Here is a 23,916-nt window from a genome sequence, read left to right on the forward strand (position 1 = left end):
GGATTAACAAGCTAAAGAGAGTATATGGATGATGGTAAGTAGAGGGAGAAAGAGAAGACCACATAAATGTATAAATCAGTACTTTACCAGTCATGTGTGAAGTAAACAAAAACTAAGAATTGTAATTTTTCCCACTTTCTTTTTTTAAACAAATAGGTATGTGAGGTATTCGGCAGGATTAATTTATTATTTTTTTAATTTGACAGACTTTTACTTCAGATATTTTAGTTTTTCTAGATGATCAGTGAAAGAATAGAGATCATCATGCCCAGAATAATTGTGTCATGTCATCTTTAGAAACAGTGATTGCTTTTGCTGTGTTTAAGCTAAGTATTTATATTATACTGGCATAAAAATAGATATAATACTGGTCTGAAAAATGATATTCATACTTCAGTTCAAACTTGGGTCATCGCCCAGCAAGCTCACATACCATGGGGGGGGGGGGATGTTGAGGCTTTCTTTTTATATTTTGTAAAATAACTTGGATTTGATAATTTCCTAATTATTTTTTAACATCACTGTACTGTTATTATTTCTATCACAGTATAAGAAAATGTAAAACTAGCACAACTGTTCATTCATGCCTGTTGAATTGTTTTTCTAGGGTCAAGACCACCATTAATCCTACAATCTCAACCTCTACCTTGTTCATCACCTCGAGATGTTCCACCAGATATCTTGCTAGATTCTCCAGAGAGAAAACAAAAGAAGCAAAAGAAAATGAAATTAGGCAAGGATGAAAAAGACCAGAATGAGAAAGCGGCAATGTATGATATCATTAGTTCTCCATCCAAGGACTCTACTAAACTCACATTAAGACTTTCTCGTGTAAGGTCTTCAGACATGGACCAGCAAGAGGATATGCTTTCTGGTATGGAAAATAGCAATGTTTCAGAAAATGATATTCCTTTTAATGTGCAGTACCCAGGACAGACTTCAAAAACACCCATTACTCCACAGGATATAAACCGCCCACTAAATGCTGCTCAGTGTTTGTCGCAGCAAGAACAAACAGCATTCCTTCCAGCAAATCAAGTGCCTGTTTTACAACAGAACACTGCAGTTGCTACCAAACAACCCCAGACTTCTGTGGTACAGAATCAGCAACAGGTATCACAACAGGGACCTATATATGATGAAGTGGAATTGGACGCATGGGCTGAAATTGAGCGAATAGAGAGAGAATCGGCTATTGAAAGGGAGCGCTTTTCAAAGGAAGTTCAAGATAAAGGTAAAATCTCATTACTACAGCTTCTTACTCTGGGCAGATATAGATTTATAATGTCAAAGTTTTTTTAAGCTACTCTTTTTTTCCTCTTTTTTTTAATAATTCTCTAGTTCGCTCTTCAATATTTTTGTTACTAGTGCTCAGACCTCAAATTAAATTCTTAATTTCATTTTTTATCTGAAACAACTGAGATTCAGTAATTCTAGATCACAGGTCCATCACCTGTTATGTACCATGTGCTTTTATCTGCTTGTTTACTAAAGTGAACATTAGCATTTCTATATTATGTGCATTTTTAACAAGTTATGTTAATACAGTTTTGCATCATCACCTTTTTTTCCTGCCAAAACAAGGTTTACTGCTATAGAATTATTTTGAATCAGTATATTTAAGAAAAATTTGTATGTATGTTTATAATACAACTAGATTTTTCACTTGTTTATTTTACTCCTGCCATCTCTTAATTGTGTGACCTTTTTCAGTAAAGAAAATTATGAAATGAATTTTAAGTTAATATTAAATAGTAAAACTGAAGTATCAAATATCTTTTGTTTGTAATTACAGTTAAGTGTTTCCTTTTCTCTAGCTAGTATACTAGGATAGAATATCAAGACACATGTTCTATGAATTTCTGGGTCTTATTCCTGCTTTATAAATAATTACAATCAAGTGAAAGTAGCTCCTTATTAAGTTCTTGATTATTTTAAGAGAGACTGATGAGTCAGTGATTAAACTTAGTAATATAATTTATGAATTTGCTATCTCTATGGATAGATATACATACTTGACTATCCAAACCAAAGCATACTTTATGATTTAATTTTATAGTTAAATATTCTAGATTGATATGCAAGTCTCATATTTTCTTGGTAATTATAAAATAAAACTAACTGAATGTTGGGAAGAACTCATTTTTATATATGATTTTGTTCATATGTGACAAAATGATCATTTCTAAGTAATTATGTTCCCATGCTAAGAAACATGCTGAAGATTTGTATTATTTTTTCTGTCTATCATACCTTTTTTTAATGTTATTGAAAAAATAGACTGTATTTACTAATTGTATTACAGTGTTTGCTAAATATCTAAATCATAGTTAGATGCAAATAATGAGATTGCCAGAAGTTCATTTTATTGGCTAGGGAACTAGGATTTTTTTTAAAACTACTAAATCATTGATGTTAAGGATGAAGTAAAGTGTTGCTTTTTCCTTCTCTTTGATTAGTGGTGTGGGGTTCAAGAAATATATATACTGTGCAGGTTCCAAAATGTACCCCTTCCTCTAACATCTTTTAGAAGGAAGTGCATGTCAGATGAAGAGAGCAATGTTATTCAGCTCGTGATAATATTAAATACTACAAATTTCTAAATCCTATGACAGTTTTGCAAGAAACATGTAAAATTGTAATTTCTTGACCAGGAAATTATTTGTTGCCTTGAGAATGGAATTTTTGCATGACATTTTAGTCTGTGCTTTGGAAAATTGTGTTCTATAAAAGCAGTATGATTTTTAAAAATTATTAGTAGGAATAAAAACAGAAGAAATGGTGAATTTCTGGGTTTATTTTTTAACTTTCTTGAACATTTATTGTATCACATTTGTTGAAAACAAAGTTTTTACCTTTAAAACTTTGAATGATAATAAGGATAGTAAATATGTCTAATTGTCTATTAGCAAACTGATTTTATACCAATAACTCATCTTTAATTAGTGCTCTCATTTCTAACTTGTTTTCTGAAAATCATGTTCCCATTATTTCATGGCCTTATTTGAAAACCTTTGGAATATAGGTACCACCGTTGATTTGAACTTTGTCTATTTGTATTCAGATTCTACATTGTGTGATGGGATAGTGTTGTATATATAAGCAGTTATCTTGAGATTTTAGAAATAAATGTTTGCTATGTTGCTCCAAGATTCTTATATAGGTGAGGTCATAAATACAAGCAAAATCTTCTGAAGTGGTAGTTTTTAGTCCTTGAAAGATGAAATAATTTTTGAAAATTTATCGCTAGTAACCACTACATTTTAGGACTGAATTGTAAAATTGATATTTGCTATATTCTAGGGTTTGACACTGAGAACTTTTTTTTATACCTATTTTATTAGTGGTGATAAGGAGCAAACAAGAATACTTTGATCTACTGAGAGCTCTACTCTAGGGTCTGAGCTTGTTTCCTATTAGATTCATTTGTTACAAGAGAAGCATTCCCTTCAATAGAGCAGAAATAAAATATCTGTACCTTGTAAGACTAGAAATCCAGTTATTTGATAATTGTAGAATTTGAGAAAAGGAATAGAGTACTCTCAAGAAATATTTTACCCAGGCTGTGGTAGAACCTAATATACCTCTGTCCGCACTTAGAATACACTTTTCTGGCTGCTGGATATTTATTTCCCTTTGTCCTGTTTTCCATTCTTTGAATAGTTTTATATATACTGATAGGTTAACTCTCTGTAACTTAATATTTTATAATATTCCTAATGGACCTTTTCTCAGTCTTTTGCTCATATTCTAACATCTGTAATTACATAAATTTTTAAAGGCTATTCATCTTTACTTCTGGAATAACCTAGCATAGATATTAATATCTCCATCATGTCCTGAAAATTCCTGCTTCCTTTTGTCAAAGAGAGATTTCTTTGTTTATCTTTGCCTAATTTCATCTTTTCCCAAGGTCCACTTTCCATGTTAGCAAGTATAAGGAATGGCCTAGCTATACTAATGTTTTTTTGTAATGTTGCAATATTCTTGCACTGTAACCCTTTTAAGAAGTAAATTATTACTTACTGTTCTTTGGAATAAGAGACTAGGATTTTGAACAGGAAAGGGGCACTGAACCACTGTTAAATGTACTGTGGTTTAGAGGTGGGACATTTTCATTTCTAATAATTGTCTACTATGTGTACAATTATTGTGCTTTCTACTTTAAGTGTTTTCAGTTATCACTTATAGTCAATTTAAGCAAGTGATATACTTTGTTTCTTATAAGTATAGTCAAGTTCAGAATTTCTCTAAGGGCTTAATTTCAGAATATTAGCACCTGGATGACAAGTGTTGGTTTTGAGATTATATCTTTTTGTAAGCATTTTCTTCAGGAATATATGCATTCTCATAGTTAATCTTATGATTCCCAATGCTAAATAGAGCTTGGAGATAATCAGTTTCCCAAATATTAAAATTATTTCTCATAGAAATGGCTTTCCATCACTAGGTAAAGGTTATGATGTAATAAAGACAGGTAATAAAAGTAGAAAGGCAAAAGTGATCAATGCAAATTCAGAGCCACAAGAGGAGTAAGTTCATGTTAGAACTTAATTTGATCAAATAGATTAGAACTGGCATGCTCCTAACGTATCCAAGAATCCTTGCAACAGTAATAGAATTTTTCCTGGTTACAGAACAGGTGAAGTACCATATTTCTCCTGTATAAGACGCACCTTAATTTTGGGACCCGAAATTTAGGTGGGGGGGGATATGTATTACATAAAGTTATTGAACTCATTTTAATCATCAAAAAATTCATACAACTCCTCATCTGCATAAAAAAGCAGGAAATGCAAGTAAAAAACAACCACTGTATAAGACACACCCAGTTTTTAGACCCCAAATTTTTAGAGAAAGGGTGTGTCTTATACATGGGGAAATACAGTACTTTTCGATAATTGAAAACTTGAAACTATTTATTTAGCAATATTTTAAGCATAGTGCAACAGATTATAAGTCTTAATACATTACTCTTGTGCAAATGATTTTGTTTTATTATAAATCTAGCATCTATAGTTTAAGATAACTCAAAAATGATAATTTCTTTGAAATTATTTGCTAAATCAGTTAATGATCTGTAAATGCTTACATAGTTTGTAATTCTTTAAAAGTTAGCCTTCAAGATATTTTAATGCTTTCCTGAAAGACAGATTGCTCATATTAATAAAAGGGTGAACCACAGATATTTTTAAGAGAAATATTCAGATGCCTGAGATCTATGTCATTACAGTTCTTGAGTGTGCTTAGGTTACCAAAATAACTTTCACAAAGCATATTTTTGAAAAATATAAAAAAATTTATACTATTTAAATTTCTAGATTTTTGTCATAAAGGTTTAAGGAATAAGTATAATATGATAAAGCATCATTTTATGAGGCAATAATTATTTGGTGTGCCCTATGGCAAAATATAAACATTATTTTATGTGGCAGAACATTCAGAAATAAAAATCCACAAGCATTACTTTATTATTGAGTCCTTTTTTTTTTTAAGCTATTGATGCAAAAACCTTTATATAAATTTTTACTGGGTTAGTTTTAACTAGAGAAATGGTCTAATAATATACTTTATTATTATTACATCATTTAGCTCTTTTGCAACTAGAGTATATGTGATAATAGATTTGATGTCTGAATAACTGATGAAGCAGAATGACTTAGTTCTATAAAATTACATCTGAAGCAAATTTTAGTAATATTTGGTTAGATTTAAAGCTGGATGAACTACTTTTTTAAAAACAAAATGATGGCCTGACCAGGCGGTGGCGCAGTGGATAGAGCGTCGGACTGGGATGCAGAGGACCCAGGTTCGAGACCTCGAGGTCGCCAGCTTGAGCGCGGGCTCATCTGGTTTGAGCAAGAGCCTACCAGCTTGAACCCAAAGTCGCTGGGTCCAACAAGGGGTTGCTCGGTCTGCTGAAGACCTGCAGTCAAGGCACATATGAGAAAGCGATCAATGAACAATTAAGGTGTTGCAACGCACAATGAAAAACTAATGATTGATGCTTCTCATCTCTCTCCGTTCCTGTCTGTCTGTCCCTGTCTATCCCTCTCTCTGACTCACTCTGTGTCTGTAAAAAATACATAAATAAATAAATTAATTAAATTAAATTAAATTAACCAAAAAACAAAATGATGGAACTTTGGTCTATAAAAGCAGCATTACCATTAAAGATTTTTTTTAAAAACTTGATTTCTTAATAAGGGGCTGTTTTTTAGTAACTGGTTTGACTTTATGCTTGTCATACTGTTTTACTTAAATGATATTATATCACATTAGTGGATATGTTAGAGAATCTAGAGGTTCTCCTGTAAAAATTATTTAAAATGAGTCTTAAAACATAGCCAGGCAATTCAGCAAGTATATATTAAAGCAGGAAAATCTCAAGATACTATATGTAATTATTCCCAAGAACTAATTAAAGATTTACAGAAAATGACCTCACAGCCTCTAAGTCAAGTGGAATCATACACAGAAATACATAGCTGTTCAGAGTTCCTTGACTTTTTATTTTGGTGATGGGTTTGTGTTTGTGTGTATTTTTGTCTTTACATTTCAGAATACTGTAAATCAGTGGTCCGCAACCCCCAGACCACGGACCAGTACCGGTCCATGGGCCATTTGGTACCAGTCCGCAGAGAAAGAATAAATAACTTACATTATTTCCATTTTATTTACATTTAAGTCTGAACTATGTTTTTTTTAAAAAATAACCAGATTCCCTCTGTTACATCTATCTAAGACTCACTCTTGACGCTTGTCTCGGTCATGTGATACATTTATTCGTCCCACCCTAAAGGCTGGTCCGTGAAAATATTTTCTGACAATAAACCGGTCTGTGGCTCAAAAAAGGTTGGAGACCACTGCTGTAAATCATTTCTTACTGAGGCCAAGAGAGAGATCTCTAGAAGTTTACATTGAAGAGACCAAGCATTTTTCCCTAGGGCAAGTTGCTTAAGACAGGATTTATCTAAAAAGTCCTAATATGCTTTCGTGTTCATACTTACAGTGTTACCTTATTGTAAATGTACTTGTGTGCTGCCTTTTAAATTCCATTTGTGCTGTTGATACCTTGAAGAATTTGAATCCTGGATCAAAGGATAATAACATAATACTATTTTTTTCTTACTTTCCTCACGTTTTTCTTTAGTGCCATTGTTTCTATTTTCTTTTGGGTTTTATTCTTTTCCATACTTTTCTAACATTGTAATGTTTATATTTTCTATGTAGTATATTGGCAGATTTAGGCTCCTTGTAGTTTTTGTTTAAAGGTTAAAATGATCATAAATGATAACAGATGATTTATAACTGGTTACATTATAGACAATATAAAGAATTTTATTCGTCTTTAACATATACAAACAAAAATATGTTTGTATTTAATGTATTAAAAGTTCCATTTGTTTTATATTCTTAGGCTTATTTATATACTCAGCAATTATGCTGTTAAATTCTTTTTACTATAGTCACTAATATTTATTAAGATACAACAAGCATAATATTTCTTCAAACCTTGGTTTGCCTACTATTTTATATATGCATGACATTTGCATTCAACACATTTAAAGAAACATTATGACTTTAAAAAATAGTTCATGTCCATATGGTTTTTTAAGACGATAAGAATATATGTCTATTACTGATACTGAATATTTATCTTTAAATTTCAGATAAGCCTTTGAAAAAAAGAAAACAAGATTCTTACCCACAGGAGGCTGGGGGTGCTACAGGAGGTAATAGACCAGCTTCTCAGGAGACGGGTTCTACGGGAAATGGGTCAAGGCCAGCATTAATGGTTAGCATTGATCTTCATCAGGCAGGAAGAGTGGACTCTCAGGCTTCTGTAACTCAGGATTCAGACTCCATAAAAAAGCCTGAAGAAATCAAACAGTGTAATGATGCACCTATTTCTGTTCTTCAGGAAGATACTGTTGGAAATCTTAAATCTACACCAGAAAACCATCCTGAGACTCCTAAAAAAAAGTCTGATCTTGAGCTTTCAAAGAGTGAATTAAAACAAAATGAAAGTAGATTGGCAGAATCTAAACCAAATGAAAACAGACTGATGGAGACAAAGTCAAGTGAAAGTAAGTCAGAAACTAAAATTGAAACACAAACAGAAGAACCTAAACAGAATGAGAGAACTGTGGAATCCAAACAAAATGAGAACCCCTCACCCGAGCCTAAACAGAATGAAAACAGACTGCCTGACACAAAACCAAATGACAACAAACAAAATAATGGTAGATCAGAAACAGCAAAGTCAAGACCCGAGACCCCAAAGCAGAAGGTTGAGAGCCGACCTGAAACCCCAAAACAAAAGAGTGATGGGCGGCCTGAAACCCCAAAACAAAAGAGCGATGGGCGGCCTGAAACTCCAAAGCAGAGAGGTGAGAGCCGACCTGAAACTCCAAAGCAAAAAAGTGAAGGTCGGCCTGAAACACCAAAACATAGGCATGAAAATAGGAGGGATCCTGGAAAGCCATCAACAGAGAAGAAACCTGAAGTGTCTAAACATAAACAGGATATTAAATCTGATTCACCTCGGTTAAAATCAGAACGAGCTGAAGCCTTAAAGCAAAGACCTGATGGACGATCTATATCTGAATCACTAAGACGTGACCATGATAGTAAACAAAAATCAGATGACAGAAGTGAATCAGACCGACATCGGGGGGATCAGTCTAGGGTTCGAAGACCAGAAACATTGAGATCCTCTAGTAGAAATGAACATGGCATTAAATCTGATGGTTCAAAACCTGATAAACTAGAAAGAAAACACAGACATGAGTCAGGGGACGCGAGAGAAAGACCATCTTCTGGAGAGCAAAAATCAAGGCCTGACAGTCCTCGTGTTAAACAAGGAGATTCTAATAAATCAAGACCTGATAAACCTGGTTTCAGATCACCAAATAGTAAAGATGACAAAAGGACAGAGGGTAACAAGAGTAAAGTAGACAGTAATAAAGCACACCCTGATAATAAGGCAGAATTTCCAAGTTATTTGTTGGGTGGCAGGTCTGGTGCATTGAAAAATTTTGTCATTCCAAAAATCAAGAGGGATAAAGATGGCAATATTACTCAAGAGACAAAAAAAATGGAAATGAAAGGAGAACAGAAAGACAAAGTAGAAAAAATGGGATTAGTTGAAGATCTAAATAAAGGAGCTAAGCCTGTAGTTGTCCTGCAAAAACTGTCTTTGGATGATGTTCAGAAACTTATTAAGGATAGAGAGGATAAATCACGAAGTTCCCTTAAAGCTATCAAGAATAAGCCATCAAAGTCAAATAAAGGTAAGAATAATTATACTAATGTCATTTGTATTATAAGCAGTTTTCCTTAGGGATAAAAAATGGAAATTTACAAAAATGGAAATACTACTACATGGAAAATAACATTTGTATAAAATAATAGTGAATTTTTTTCAGTAATATAGATAAAAAGTTCTCAATTAAAATTCTTTTTATCCAACTTACTTGAATTACTCACCATAGTCATAATTTTTACTATTTAGTTCAGAGAGATAAGTTCCTTTGTGGTTTAGTTATTTTAAGTATTTTTTAAAGTTGCATTTTGATCAAGTGAGTGATTAGAATGGCTGTATTTAACAACTTTCTAAAAAGTTATTTTGACTAGAAATATTCCATTCTATAATGAGGTAATAAATTGAATTTTAATTTTTAATATCTCATTTAAGCTAATTTGTTATACAAAAACCTTGTTCTAAAGTTTTAAAGAATATGCAATGTCTCAGTACTATTTTCTTACATACCTATATCTGAGTTAATTATTGATGAATGGTTTGAATTTATGTAGTTTAGAAAGTTATGTAAGAGGTTATTTATTTTTGCGGGCGAGGTCGTAATTTACAGATGTTTTATTTTTAAAATCTATAGTTTTGCTCTTTTGGAAAAGTAACAGGGAATAGTATTTACCTCAAATTGGGTTAAATGATTAGTTTGGGGAGAGTTTTGTTTGTCTGAGTTTTTGTGTTTTTTTGCATGGTTGTTGAGTTAAATTCTCCAGTTATTTAAGTGAGTAGTATTGTTTCCTAGGGATAAACAAAGTTCTTAAATGCTGAAAATACAGTGGCAGTTTATGGAGAAAATACAATTTTGTGTTCTTTTATATACTCCTTTATTAGCCTGTGTAATATAAATAGATTGAGACATCATTCTTAAGGCAATAGAGGGGAAAGTTTGATTTTTAATTTCTAATTCTGTGAAATAAGCTCATTAAGTAACTTAGATTTATACTTATAAATAAATATATGAAACTCTAGAATTATGCTATCTGATATGATTGCCATTAGCTTTATTAGACTATTTAAATTGAAATTAGTTTAAACTAAGTAAAATTTAAAATTCACATTCTCACTAGCTACATGCAGCCAGTGGCTACCTTATTAATGCAGAGAACATTTGCATCATAACAGAAAGTTGTATTGTATAGCACTGCAGTGTATTAGTAGGTATAGAGGGTGTGATGGTTATTTTTGTAAAATGCTGTTGTGCCTTGTCTATCAGAAAAAGCTATTGAAAACATTGTGTCACTACTAAGAACTCTATTCAAAAAAAGTGAGTTGTCATGAGTAATCTTTTTATTCTGATTTGGTTTTCATTAAACATTTATTTTTTACTTTATTTTTATTTCAAAAAATGAAAAGGACTGCCTTTGAATAACTAATATCTGTACTCTTTTAATGAAACTTTCAGATTTTAAATTTGCAGTTAGAAGTACAAAAAGATAAGACTTCATCTTTAATAGCTTTTATTATCTAACTGGAGTGCATATTTTCATAATTGTTTATATAAAAGGTTGTTGGAATGTGGTGGCTAACAGTAGAATTTTGTTGTCTTTAGATAAAGATTGTATTTAAACATTTCAACTGTAAGTTTGCAAATGGTATATATGGATATTCAGTAAAGAGTATAGTTACACAATTTTAGAAAGGTCAGATGGAAAGATGGAAAGTGGTACCCTCTTGTCCCCTTGATCTGGACCATCTTTTTCTACCCTGCCCTCTGTCAGCTTATGCTAGCCTTGCTTTCTAAACTCTGTTTTAACAAAGAACCTCTACACCTGAACATCAACAAATGGATATAGCTCTTAGTTATCAATAGTAACTACTGTATTATTTCCCATGGTTCTTTCACATGTAATTTCATTGCCTGTGAATGTAAACTTCTTAGTACTAATCCTTATTTCTCCTAAGTGTACAGTACTTTTAACACAAATATATACACTTGATATGGTCTAGTAAGTAGGCTATCTGGGTGTGTCTGCCTGTTAGTGTAGAGTGTCTTGTGTGCATGCATATGTATGCACACCCACAATTATTAATATAGCTGCAATTATAAGTGGACCTTTTATCAAAAATATTATTTCAGTGCTTAGATTCATTTCAGGATCTCATGTAGATATATTTTGGCTTTGTAATTTAAAATTCACATCTAGTATTTTTTTAGTAATGCATTAATTTTGGTTTATTATACATCTCTGCTGCTAAGTTTGCAGTGGCAGTGTTAAGTATTGTGGACTTTTAAAAATTACATGCACAGTTGTACATTCTTGACCCTTTGTAATACATTTTACTCGGGGATATTTTGGAGAATCACAGAAAATCACCTATCCTGACATATTGGTGTTTTTAACTAAAGGAATTAGACTGAATATTGCTGGGATACTTTTGCTGTTAATTCCTAGGGCTAAAATTCTTGGTAGATTTTTCATTTTTAGAAGAGCCATAAAATTTCATCCTTTTAAGTATTTTAGCTGATGTCTATATTTGAAATATTTATTCTTTAGAGTAACTTGAAATTTGGTGAACATGCTTTCAGCTGATATTTGAATGGTAGGGAAGGGTATAGATTTATGACTCCTTGTGTGTATTACTTATTTTTGTCTTTTTTTTTTTTTTTGTATTTTTCTGAAACTGGAAACGGGGAGAGACAGTCAGACAGACTCCCACATGCACCTGACCGGGATCCACCCGGCACGCCCATCAGGGGGAGATGCTCTGCCCTTCCGAGGCATCGTTCTGCCGCGACCAGAGCCACTCTAGCGCCTGGGGCAGAGGCCAAGGAGCCATCCCCAGCGCCTGGGCCATCTTTGCTCCAATGGAGCCTTGGCTGCGGGAGGGGAAGAGAGAGACAGAGAGGAAGGAGAGGGGGAGGGGTGGAGAAGCAGATGGGCGTGTCTCCTGTGTGCCCTGGCCGGGAATCGAACCCGGGACTTCTGCACGCCAGGCCGACGCTCTACCACTGAGCTAACCGGCCAGGGCCTATTTTTGTCTTTTGTGTGAACATATTAACTGTAAAGTGACTTGATTTCTGTGGGGATTTGTGTATATCACTAGTACCTAGCATAACACATGGTATATAATATAATAAGAGCCTATTAAATGCCTATGTAACAAATAGAGACTGTTACCCCTATGTTCAGAAAAAGCTTTCATGTATAAATTAAAATTGTGTTTTCATACCTTAAGTTTCCATCCTACCTCAAAAGCTACATAGTTTTCTACTTTCTGTTCCCTAAACTTTGTAATAACTCTTTTACCCTGTCAACTACCTAGTTTTTATTAATATTCAGAGGAGATGTACTCATATTCATGTCTGTTTAGTTTTTACCCTTTTCCTTTATTTTGCTCTGTAACTATTTCAAGATTGGTTCAGTATCAGTTCTATTCTCTTGCTTCTATCATCATCCCAGTGTTTTATCATCATCTTGTTTCTTGTCAACTGGGGGAATGGAGGTGGAGAACAAACACAGCCTTTTATAAAACCTTTAACATTTAAGAAATATCTGCCTGTTAAAATATATTAAATGTAAAAATATCTTTTCTTTTTTTTTTTTTTTTTTTTTTGTATTTTTCTGAAGCAGGAAACCGGGAGATACAGTCAGACTCCCGCATGCGCCCCACCAGGATCCACCCAGCACGCCCACCAGGGAGCGACGCTCTGCCCCTCCGGGGCATCGCTCTGTTGTGACTAGAGCCACTCTAGCACCTGGGGTAGAGGCCAAGGAGCCATCCCCAGTGCCCAGGCCATCTTTGCTCCAATGGAGCCTCGCTGCGGGAGGGGAGGAGAGAGACAGAGAAGAAGGAGAGGGGGAGGGGTGGAGAGGCAAATGGGCGCCTCTCCTGTGTGCCCTGGCCGGGAATCAAATCCGGGACTTCTGCACACCAGGCCGATACTCTACCACTGAGCAAACCGGCCAGGGCTGTAAAAATATCTTTATTGTTAAAATATTTTGCTAAGAATATTATCTTAGTATATACCCTAATGTATAGTATGTCTCCAAATTAAAATTATAAAATCTTTAAGGCTGTTAATTATCATCAACATGCCTTAAAAGTATTAACAGTTTAGTATCTGTAATTACACATGAACAATTTGATTTTAATTTTTTACATTACAGAGTGTCTCAAAATAGCTTAATATCCAATGGAACCTGTTTTACTTCCTTCCTCTACTTCCTTCCAATTTGTATGCCATTATCAATGCCATCACTCACTATTTTCAATATTCCATGCCACTTGGTATTTGAGATTTTATGGCATTTAAACTATAGTGCTTATTTGATTAGCTAATGATTGTAGTCATTATTAGTGGCACTTATTTCACCTCAGTTATTACTGTGGCAGTTAACCCAACAAATGTTGATCACTAAAATGCATTAGCTAGTTGCCTTGTATGTAGCACTGAACTGTCTAGTTGGATTATGTTTAGGACTCTAACCTTCTATAAATTTGAGAGAAAGTAAGGTTTCTAAGAGTGAATAGTTGACATAGTTTATCAATTCCTAAGTTGAGGAATTCTTGGTAAAGAATGTGTGATTGTAATATTCAGAATTTTTAATAGTGTTGCAGAATTTTATTTTGGTTCATTTGATTAGTTGTATAAAATACTTTTTGCAAAAGCTTAAGTTTTTAATTTTGTAAAGACTTGATTAGCAGTGATACCTTTAGGAAATATTTGGAGAATATTTATTATAGAAGTTGGCTTAATATATACCTAGCTGTTGTTGAGTGTGATTTCAGAGTAATATTTTGAAAATTTTCATCCATGATTTTCATTCATAAAATTATTTTGGTCTATAATTTGCTTATTAGATATTTGATATTAATTTAAAGAGATTCTTTAGGCAGAAATTTTTTCATAAAAGTTAAATATATTCAAGTTTCTAGTGGTATTCCCTTTACTTTTCATCTCTCAAGCCAGCCTGAGGACAGAGCTTCTGTAAGGTTTTCTTATCTGTAGAAATAGACATAATTAGCATAATGTTCTCATAGTCCATTTGTGTTTTTTCAAATGGCAGAATTCCTTCCTTTTTGTGACTGAAGAATATTCCACTGTATATGTGCCACATTTCTATATCCATTCATTCATCAATGGACTAAACAACTTGAGTTATTTCCACATTTTGGCTATTGTAAATAATGCTGCAGTGGTGATAGGCGTGAAGATAGCATTTTCTGTATATAATATATCATCTGCATGTAAAGACATTTTACTTCTTCCTTTCTGAATTGGATGACTTTATTTCTTGGCAAGTTGCTTTGGTTAGGACTTCTAATACTTTGGTTAATAAAAATAGCTAAACTGCGCATCCTTAACTTGTTCGTGGTCTTGTAGGGGTCTCCAAACTTTTTACACAGGGGGCCAGTTCACTGTCCCTCAGACCATTGGAGGGCTGCCAAATACAGTGGTCCTCTCACTGACCACCAATGAAGGAGGTGCCCCTTCCAGAAGTGCAGTGGGGGCCGCAGTTTGGGGACGCCTGTTAGAGGAAGAGCTTTCTACTTTTGGTCATTGAGTAAGAAGACATTAACTGTGGACTTGTCATATACAGTCTCTATCATGGTGAGGTTTGTTTCTTCTGTTCAGTTTATTGAGAGATGTTTTCATGAGTGGATTTTGAATTTTGTTAAATGGTTTTTCTGCATTTATTTATATGACCATATTATTTCTGTTCATTTTTTTAGTGTAATATCACATTGATTGATTTGCAGAATTAACCCATTCCTGCATCCCTAGAATAAATCCCATTTAAATTATGGTATATGATCGTTTTAATGCATTGCTGGATTTGATTTGCCAATATTTTGTTTAGGGCTTCTGAATCTATGTTCATCAAGGGTTTCAGTTTGTAATTTTCTTTCTTGTAGTGTCCTTGTCTGGTTTTGCTGTGAGGGCTGGCTTCATAAAATGAAAGTGTTCTCTCCACTTCTTTTTTTTTGGGGGTGGGGGAGATTGAGAAGAAATGGTGTTAAGTCTTCCTTAAATGTTTTATAAAGTTTACTACTGGAAACATTTTGTCTTGGCCTTTGTTGGGAGGTTTTTTATTACTAATTCAGTCTCCTAGTAATTGGTCTGTTCAGATTTTTTATTTCTTCATGATTCAACTTGGTAAGTTGTATATTTCTTGGAATTTATCCATTTTCTCTAGGTTGTCCCATTTGTTGGTATATAACTGCTCATAATAGTCTATTATACTTTTTTATTCATGTGGTATCAGTGTTAATGTCTCCTCTCTCATTTGCAATATTAAGTTCTCTTTAGCTTTATTTTATTTTATTTGGTAAATCTAGCTAAAGTTTTGGCTCTTTATATTTTATAAAAGCAGCTTAGTTTCATTGCTCTTTTTAGTCTATTTTATTTATTTATGCTCTGATCTTTGTTATTTCCCTTACTTCTGCTAACTTTGGGCTTGGTTCTTTTTTTTATTCCTTGAGGTATAAAATTAGGTTGTGCTTCTGTCTTTGATTTTTCTCACTGTATATACAAGGAAAAAACCATTTGATACCTCCTTCCTACTTTCTGTATTAAGTAGTAGTAAATTGCCTTTTACATAATAGACTTCCTAGAAAGCACATTTCTTTTTATAGTTTTTCTTCATAGTGATTTGATAGCTGCGCATTGATAAAAATGCTATGTCACTATCAAAATTGTGGTACTTAAAACCAGATATTTCTTAAAATCTTTTCTTTTGCCCACCTCATTTGTTACAGTGTTTTTTCAGTTGTTATAATCCAAACCTTGGTATTTTGTCTTTGTTACATAAACAAATTTGCAGTGACCTGAACTCTACAGAATTTAGCTACATAATTTACATAGTTATATATAGGTGGGTGGCACTTTGTTCCTTTTTAAGTAAAATATGGCATGTTATAGAGCACAGGTCAGCAAAATTTTTCTGTAAAGACCCAAATATTTTAGGCTTTATGGGACACTTATCTCTAACATTGTAGTACAGAAGCAACCATAGGTAATGTGTAAATTATTCTGTCACTGTATTCTAATAAAACTTTATATACGAAACAAGTGGTGGAGCAGATTTGAGCCCATAGGTTGTAGTTTGTTGAACCTAATACAGATATATAAAGTCGAAGTTTTATATAGGTGGATATGATAACTAGATTGTTTATTCCATGGCAAATAAGACATAAAATTTGCATTTCCCACTTCTATGTAAGAATCTTAGCGTATATGAAAAGATTGATCTGGACAGTTTTATTTTTTTAGTTCCTATCCAATATTTATCAAGGTAGCATGAAATTAGCCAAATATAATATTTAGTAGGATATTTAATATTTGTAATACTTATTTACATGTAGGGGGCTATATATTAAATTATTAATATATAATTAATGCATTGAATATAAATATTTAACAAATAAATACAGATTTCAATTGCTTTTAAAATATTTTATACGGCCTGACCAGGCAGTGGCACAGTGGATAGAGCTTCGGACTGGGATGCCGAGGACCCAGGTTCAAGACCTCGAGGTCCCCAGCTTGAGCGCAGGCTCATCTGGTTTGAGCAATAAGCTCACCAGCTTGGACCCAAGGTCGCTGGCTCCAGCAAGGGGTTACTCAGTCTGCTGAAGGCCCATGGTCAAGGCACATATGAGAAAGCAATCAATGAACAACTAAGGTGTCGCAATGTGCAATGAGAAAGTGATGATTGACTACTTCTCATCTCTCCATTCCTGTCTGTCTGTCCCTTTCTGACTTTCTCTCTGTCTCTATAAAAAAACAAAAAAACAAAACAACTAAGGTGTTGCAACCCGCAACGAAAAACTAATGATTGGTGCTTTTCATCTCTCTGTTCCTGTCTGTCTGTCCCTGTCTATCCTTCTCTCTGACACTCTCTCTCTCTGACAAAAATAAAATAAATAAAATAAAATATTTTATACATCTCACATGTCAATTATGAAGTTCTTTCTCTACTTTTCATTTTGTGGTTAAACTTTTCTGTAATTACTAATATTAAACAACTAAGAACTACTTTCAGGATTTAAGAAATAATTTTATTTAAGCTGTAAAGTTTCTTCTTACAAATTCTAATCATTACACTAAGCATTCAGTAAATATTTTTGGCCATCTTTAACATTCTGTACAATGTGCTAGATACTGTAGACACAATAGTCTATGACTTTATCAAATTTATGAACTCAAGGATATTATAAGTAACTAAAGATGCAGTGAGCATGTTATGTTCTTAAGGAAAAGGGTGCTGTGTGAATACAAAGGCATTAGAGGATCGTGTGTTTTATTTTTTAATAGGAAGGCAGAAGGAAAAAGCACAATAAGTTTAGAGAACTTAAAATTTGGCTAATTTTTACTGCAGTGTAGAAGAAGTGAGGTGAAGCTAGATTAGCTAAAAATTAAACACTGTTTTTCAGCCATGTGTAGTAAGAATGTAATAAAAAATAAGCCATTCCTCACATTGTTAGAAAATGTTTTTTCTAAAATATTTTAAGACAGATATTGCTAAAATTCTCTACACATTTCGCCTAGTATAACAGTAGTCAGAATAATCATAAATTTTATTTATTTATTTATTTATTTATTATTTTTCTGAAGTGAGAAGCGGGGTGGGGGGCAAGCAGACAGATTCCCGCATGCTCCCTACCGAGACCCACCCGGCCTGCCCACCAAGGGGCGATGCTCGGCCCCTCTGGGGCATTGTTCTGCAGTCAGAGCCATTCTAGCACCTGAGGTGGAGCCCATGGTACCATCCTCAGCGCCTGGGCCAACTTTGCTCCAATGGAGCCTTGGCTGCCAAAGGGGAAGAGAGAGAGAGAGAGAGAAAGGAGAGGGGGAAGGGTGGAGAAGCAGATGAGCGCTTCTTCTGTTTGTGCCCTGGCCGGGAATCAAACCCGGGACCTCCACGCACCGGGCCAATGCTCTACCGCTGAGCTAACCAGCCAGGGCCTAATCATATAATTTAATACTTGATGAGATTGATTAAAATGCTTAAATATCAAATATCAGTATGTGAATTTTATTGTCCTTGATTCCTTTTTTTGTTTCTACTTAATTTTAACATGTTAAATAGTTAATAGTATTTTAATCTAAATATTTCTTCCTGAAGTTTGATATAAGTATATAATAGTGACATTAACAGTTTTCCAAAATGGTTAAATTCATACTGCTATCTTTCATACTTTTCACAGAGACAAATCAAATAGTTCTTATAAGATTTCCTTTTTAATGTCTCACCCTTCCAAATCACCTCATAAATTATTGCTAAAGTAACATTTCTAAAGCACATTCTGATTCCATTATTCCTCAGAAAGACTAATGTAAGAGCCTTACCTACTTTTCCAGGCTTACCTATTTTCCCTATTAAATATCTTGTTCTCTTGCGAGCAAACTACTCAAACTTCCCAAAACTTATTCTGGCTACCAACTCCTATATCTTTATTCCTGTCCTACATCTTCCACTCTTCCCTCATCACTCCACCTCATCTTTCTCTGTTGAAAACCCACTAATCCCTCACACACAATCCCTCACATATAATCAATATTTTATTTCCCTAAAATTAATATTGTATTTCTTTAGGAAAATTAATCTTTTTTTTTTAAATGAGAGGAGGGGAGATATTAAGACAGATCCCCCATATGTGCCCAGACCTGGATCTAGGGCTGATGCTCAAATCAACCAAGCTATTTTTAGCACCTAAAGCTGACACTCTGACCAACTAAGCTATCCTCAGCGCTTGGAGCTGACACTGAAACCAATGGAACCACTGGCTGCCAGAGGGGAAGAGGAAGAGAGATAGAGAAGGGGGAGAGGGAAGGGGAGAGATGCAGATGGTTACCTCTCTTGTGTGCCCTAACTGGGGATTGAATCTTCTTGCTGGGCCAATGCTTACCCACTGAGCCTGCTGATCAGGGCCAAAGGAAAATTTATCTATTAAGTTAGCATAATATTTAACACTTATTTCTTTCAACTCCTGTTACAAATAGTTAGATGCAACATGTTATACTTACCATTTTGCATTGTTTTCTCTACATTTACTATCTGTGTGGATCAATATAGTTAGTTCATAATTATCTTTAATGTCATCTACACTTGTATTCCCCTGCTAGACATTTTGATGTTACAATAGGTAAAACTGACCTAAACATCTTTCTTCATTAAGCTTTTTTGCTTTTGTTCTACAAATGTCCTTTGGATAAATTTCCACAAATAGTATAAATGGGTTAAAGGGTTAAATACTGTTGGCTGTGTGTTATATTTTCTACACCCTTGGCAAAGTGTGAGTATACTCATTTCAGCAAATTACAAGTAGATCTACAGAACTCAGAAGCAATGCTTGGATCATTTCATATCGTCTCAGTCAATCTTATGCATAGCAGTAAACTTCTAAAGGTATTACAGTATAAATGCATCATGGAAAACTTGAGCTTTATAATAATGATTATGAGTCAAGATGTCCTGTTTTTAAAAGATGGCTGCAAGGCTTTTTAGAAAGATTTACGCCCTGGCCGGTTGGCTCAGCGGTAGAGTGTCGGCCTGGCGTGAGGGGGACTCGGGTTCGATTCCCGGCCAGGGCACATAGGAGAAGCACCCATTTGCTTCTCCACCCCCCCCCCCTCCTTCCTCTCTGTCTCTCTCTTCCCCTCCCGCAGCCAAGGCTCCATTGGAGCAAAGATGGCCCGGGCGCTGGGGATGGCTCCTTGGCCTCTGCCCCAGGCGCTAGAGGCTCTGGTAGCGGCAGAGCGACGCCTCGGAGGGGCAGAGCATCGCCCCTGGTGGGTGTGCCGGTCCCGGTCGGTGCATGCGGAAGTCTGTCTGTCTCTCCCTGTTTCCAGCTTCAGAAAAATACAAAAAAAAAAAAAGAAAGAAAGAAAGATTTACATCAGAGATAAATAGAAGAGTAATTTCTGAGTAATCCAAGATTTTACTGTCATAGGGCTTCAAAATCATAACATTGGCAACTTTTATGTCAGAATTACAGGCACTGATTATTAAGTTCTCTGATACAAAGTAGTCAGTATTGTGTCAACTTATAATGAGTAAAATCAATTTTGACTGAATAAAGAAGATGTGGCACATATACACTATGGAATACTACTCATAAAAAATGATGACATCGGAACATTTACAGCAAAATGGTGGGATCTTGATAACATGATACGAAGCGAAATAAGTAAATCAGAAAAAAACAGGAACTGTATTATTCCATACGTAGGTGGGACATAATAGTGAAACTAAGAGACATTGATAAGAGTGTGGTGGTTACGGGGGGGGGGGGGGGAGGGGGGAATGGGAGAGGGAAAGGGGGAGGGGGAGGGGCACAGAGAGAACAAGATAGAGGGTGACGGAGGACAATCTGACTTTGGGTGGTGGGTATGCAACATAATTGAACGACAAGATAACCTGGACTTGTTATCTTTGAATATATGTATCCTGATTTATTGATGTCACCCCATTAAAAAAATAAAATTATAAAAAAAATAAAATAAAAAAATAAATAAATAAAAAAAAATCAATTTGATTAATTTTGAGTACAGGTATATTACTCAATTTGTTGTTTATCTTTCATTGGCCTATAGCTTAAAAAACATTGTTTTAAGCCCACACATTATTGAGTTAGATTAACCTAGAAAGTCTTTTTCAACTTGAATTGACTCTCCTATTTTGAGAGAAGTGGCAACAATTAAACTTAAAAGACTCCAAATTTATTTTTTTAAGAGAGACAGAGATAAGAAAGTATAGAGATGAGATGCAGCACTTTAGTTGTTCATTGATTACTTCTCCTGTGTGCCTTTGAGATAGGCAGTGAGGGACTCCAGCTGAGGCAACCTTGGCCTTCAAGCCAGCGACTTTTGGCTCAGCCATTGAGCATGGGATCATTTCAATGATCCCACACTCAAGCTGGATGATCCCATGCTCAAGTCAGCAACCTCAGGGTTTCAAACCTGGGTCCTCAGCGTCCCAGGTTGATGCTCTTATCCATGCCACCACCAGTCAAGTGACTCCAATTTTTTTTTATTGTGACCTAACATAAATAAAATGCGTCTCGTGACCTAATACATGCAAACACATAATAATACCTACCCTTAATACTGGTAAAACACTGATATTTTCACTGTGTTTTAAACACAACTGCTAGTCAAGACCCACAAAATTGATTTCACAAGTTACTTAGGGGTTACAACCTGCAACTTGAAAATTGTTGGCTAGTGCTTAGGTTATAATGGTGTCTATTGATTATATAATGAGTCTTTGCATTAGTTTCAGGAATATTTCTCAAAGTGTATTATAAAGAGAGTAACTGTAGATTGATTTGACTGACCACCCCTCACCTACCACAAATGAATTAACTGCTGGTCTTTTAAAAAAAATTTTAAATGGTTTTGTAATTCTGAACAAGCATTATTTGACTTCTAACCAGTACCTGGGGTCTCTGATTCTTTACCAAAATTAAGGCTTTTTTTTTTTTTTTTTTTTTTTTTTTTTTGTGACAGAGACAGAGAGAGGGACAGATAGGAACACACAGACCAGAAGGGAGAGAGATTAGAAGTATTGATTCTTCGTTGCGGCACCTTAGTTTCTCATTGATTGTTTCTCATTTGTGCCTTGACCCGGGGGGGGGGGGGGGGGGGGAGGGGCTACAGCAGACCGAATGATCTCTTGTTCAGGCCAGTGACCTTGGGCTCAAGCTGGTGAGTCTTGCTCAAACCAGATGAACCTATGCTATGCTCAAGCTGGCAACCTCAGGGTTTTGAACCTGGGTCCTCCGCGTCCCAGTCTGATGCTCTATCCACTGCGCTATCGCCTAGTCAGGCAAGGCAAACTTTTTACTAAATTATCTCATTTTACATCACTTCCATTTATCCTAAACCATCAAAACAAAACAAAAAGAAAAGAAACCTCTCTATTTCCTGACTCATTTCTTCTAGAAGATGTTGTCTTACCTTTTCTCTTTCCTAACTAAATCCTCCACCTCCTCCATCATAAACGTATCCCTCTCTTATTGCCCTGTTAACATCTATTGTAGAAAATATGAATTTTGGGTTCCTTAATTTTCACTTTGCCAAGGAACCTTAGCATCAGAAAATGCTGTCTCCTTTCTCCTAGTTTGTTTTTGCTTTTTTCAAATAATTGCTAAATATACATGTCAAAGCCTTCCTCTGAGGTCAAGGTTCTTATTTGTCAATCTTCCTTGTTCCTATGTTCAGTGTGAATTTTGGTCCCCTGTGTACGGTCTTCCTCTTTTCCTCTAGTTCTGCCATCCAGTTAGGTAACCTTGGGTTCTACGTAGAATCCATGTGAGCATTCAGTGTCCTCTTCTTGTAGTGGAACCCCACAATCTTTCAGTTTCTCTTGAGGTTGCTTCCTTGTGTTTCTGCCTCATAAATGTTACCCTTTTTTAGGGCTATGTCATCAGCAGTTTTTACTCCTTGGATACTCTTTCTATTAGTGGCTTCAAATAAAAACGTTGGCTTGCATTTAGGGACTGATTGCATCAAAAAATAGGTATCTTCAAACCATGTTAACTCGGGGTAACAAGAGGGGCAGATTGCTGAAATTTTTTTTGTCCCTGATTGAAGTTAAAGGTTTATTTGATGCTGTTCCTTGGTCATATTGGGTAGGTTATTGAAAGAATTCTCACTGAATTACATTATGCCTCTTTAAGATTTTTTTATGGCTTATAATTGAGGTTTATATGAGTTTTCTTGATTTATTTCTGAACATGACTGGTTTCCATTGTCTGAAGCTTCAGTCCTGAAGACTTCATTAGCTGGCATGGTTTATTTTTATCTCAGGATTGTTTTTCCATAAAAACAAAACAAAACAAAAACAAAAAACACTGATATCAAATCAGTGATTTTTGGGACTTTTTATGTTTTTGATGGCTCTGGTTTTAATAATCTTGTTAATGTGCTAGTATGAGTAATTTATAATACAAACCCAAAATGATTGCTAAAATTTAGCACATCTAGAAGTAAATGTATTCTTTAGCCTTATTAAAACCAGAAAATAGAGGCATACTATATTTAATGGAATATTTATCTACATATACTGGAAGAATGATACCTCACAAAATTGTGACTAAATAGCATTAGCCCTCAAGCAAATAATTTAAAATATTATGGCATTCATACACCTGACTTAAAGAATAAGATAGTTGGGCCCTGGCCGGTTGGCTCAGCGGTAGAGCGTCGGCCTAGCGTGCGGAGGACCCGGGTTCGATTCCCAGGGCACACAGGAGAAGCGCCCATTTGCTTCTCCACCCCTCCGCTGCGCTTTCCTCTCTGTCTCTCTCTTCCCCTCCCGCAGCCAAGGCTCCATTGGAGCAAAGATGGCCCGGGCGCTGGGGATGGCTCTGTGGCCTCTGCCTCAGGCGCTAGAGTGGCTCTGGTTGCAACATGGCGACGCCCAGAATGGGCAGAGCATCGCCCCCTGGTGGGCAGAGCGTCGCCCCTGGTGGGTGTGCCAGGTGGATCCTGGTCGGGCGCATGTGGGAGTCTGTCTGACTGTCTCTCCCTGTTTCCAGCTTCAGAAAAAATGAAAAAGAAAAAAAAAATTAAAAAAAAAAAAGATAGTTGGGATGGGAGAAATTAGGTAAGAGAGAATCACAAAGTACTAACAGTCTGAACTTTTTTT

The 23,916-nt window shown here is 35.1% G+C and overlaps 1 protein-coding gene across 5 annotated transcripts in view; it reads left to right on the plus strand.

The window, feature by feature from the left end:
• NIPBL (NIPBL cohesin loading factor) overlaps positions 1–23,916 on the plus strand; it is a 213,506-nt gene that overhangs the window by 115,928 nt on the left and 73,662 nt on the right. For all 5 annotated transcript variants that reach the window (XM_066239927.1, XM_066239936.1, XM_066239900.1 and 2 more), the window contains exons 9-10: positions 608–1,234; positions 7,674–9,296. In XM_066239927.1, coding sequence (XP_066096024.1) covers positions 608–1,234; positions 7,674–9,296 — 2,250 coding nt within the window. The remainder of the gene's footprint in view (positions 1–607; positions 1,235–7,673; positions 9,297–23,916) is intronic.

The sequence above is a fragment of the Saccopteryx bilineata genome, chromosome 1, assembly GCF_036850765.1.
Source record: "Saccopteryx bilineata isolate mSacBil1 chromosome 1, mSacBil1_pri_phased_curated, whole genome shotgun sequence".
Classification (NCBI taxonomy): domain Eukaryota; kingdom Metazoa; phylum Chordata; class Mammalia; order Chiroptera; family Emballonuridae; genus Saccopteryx; species Saccopteryx bilineata.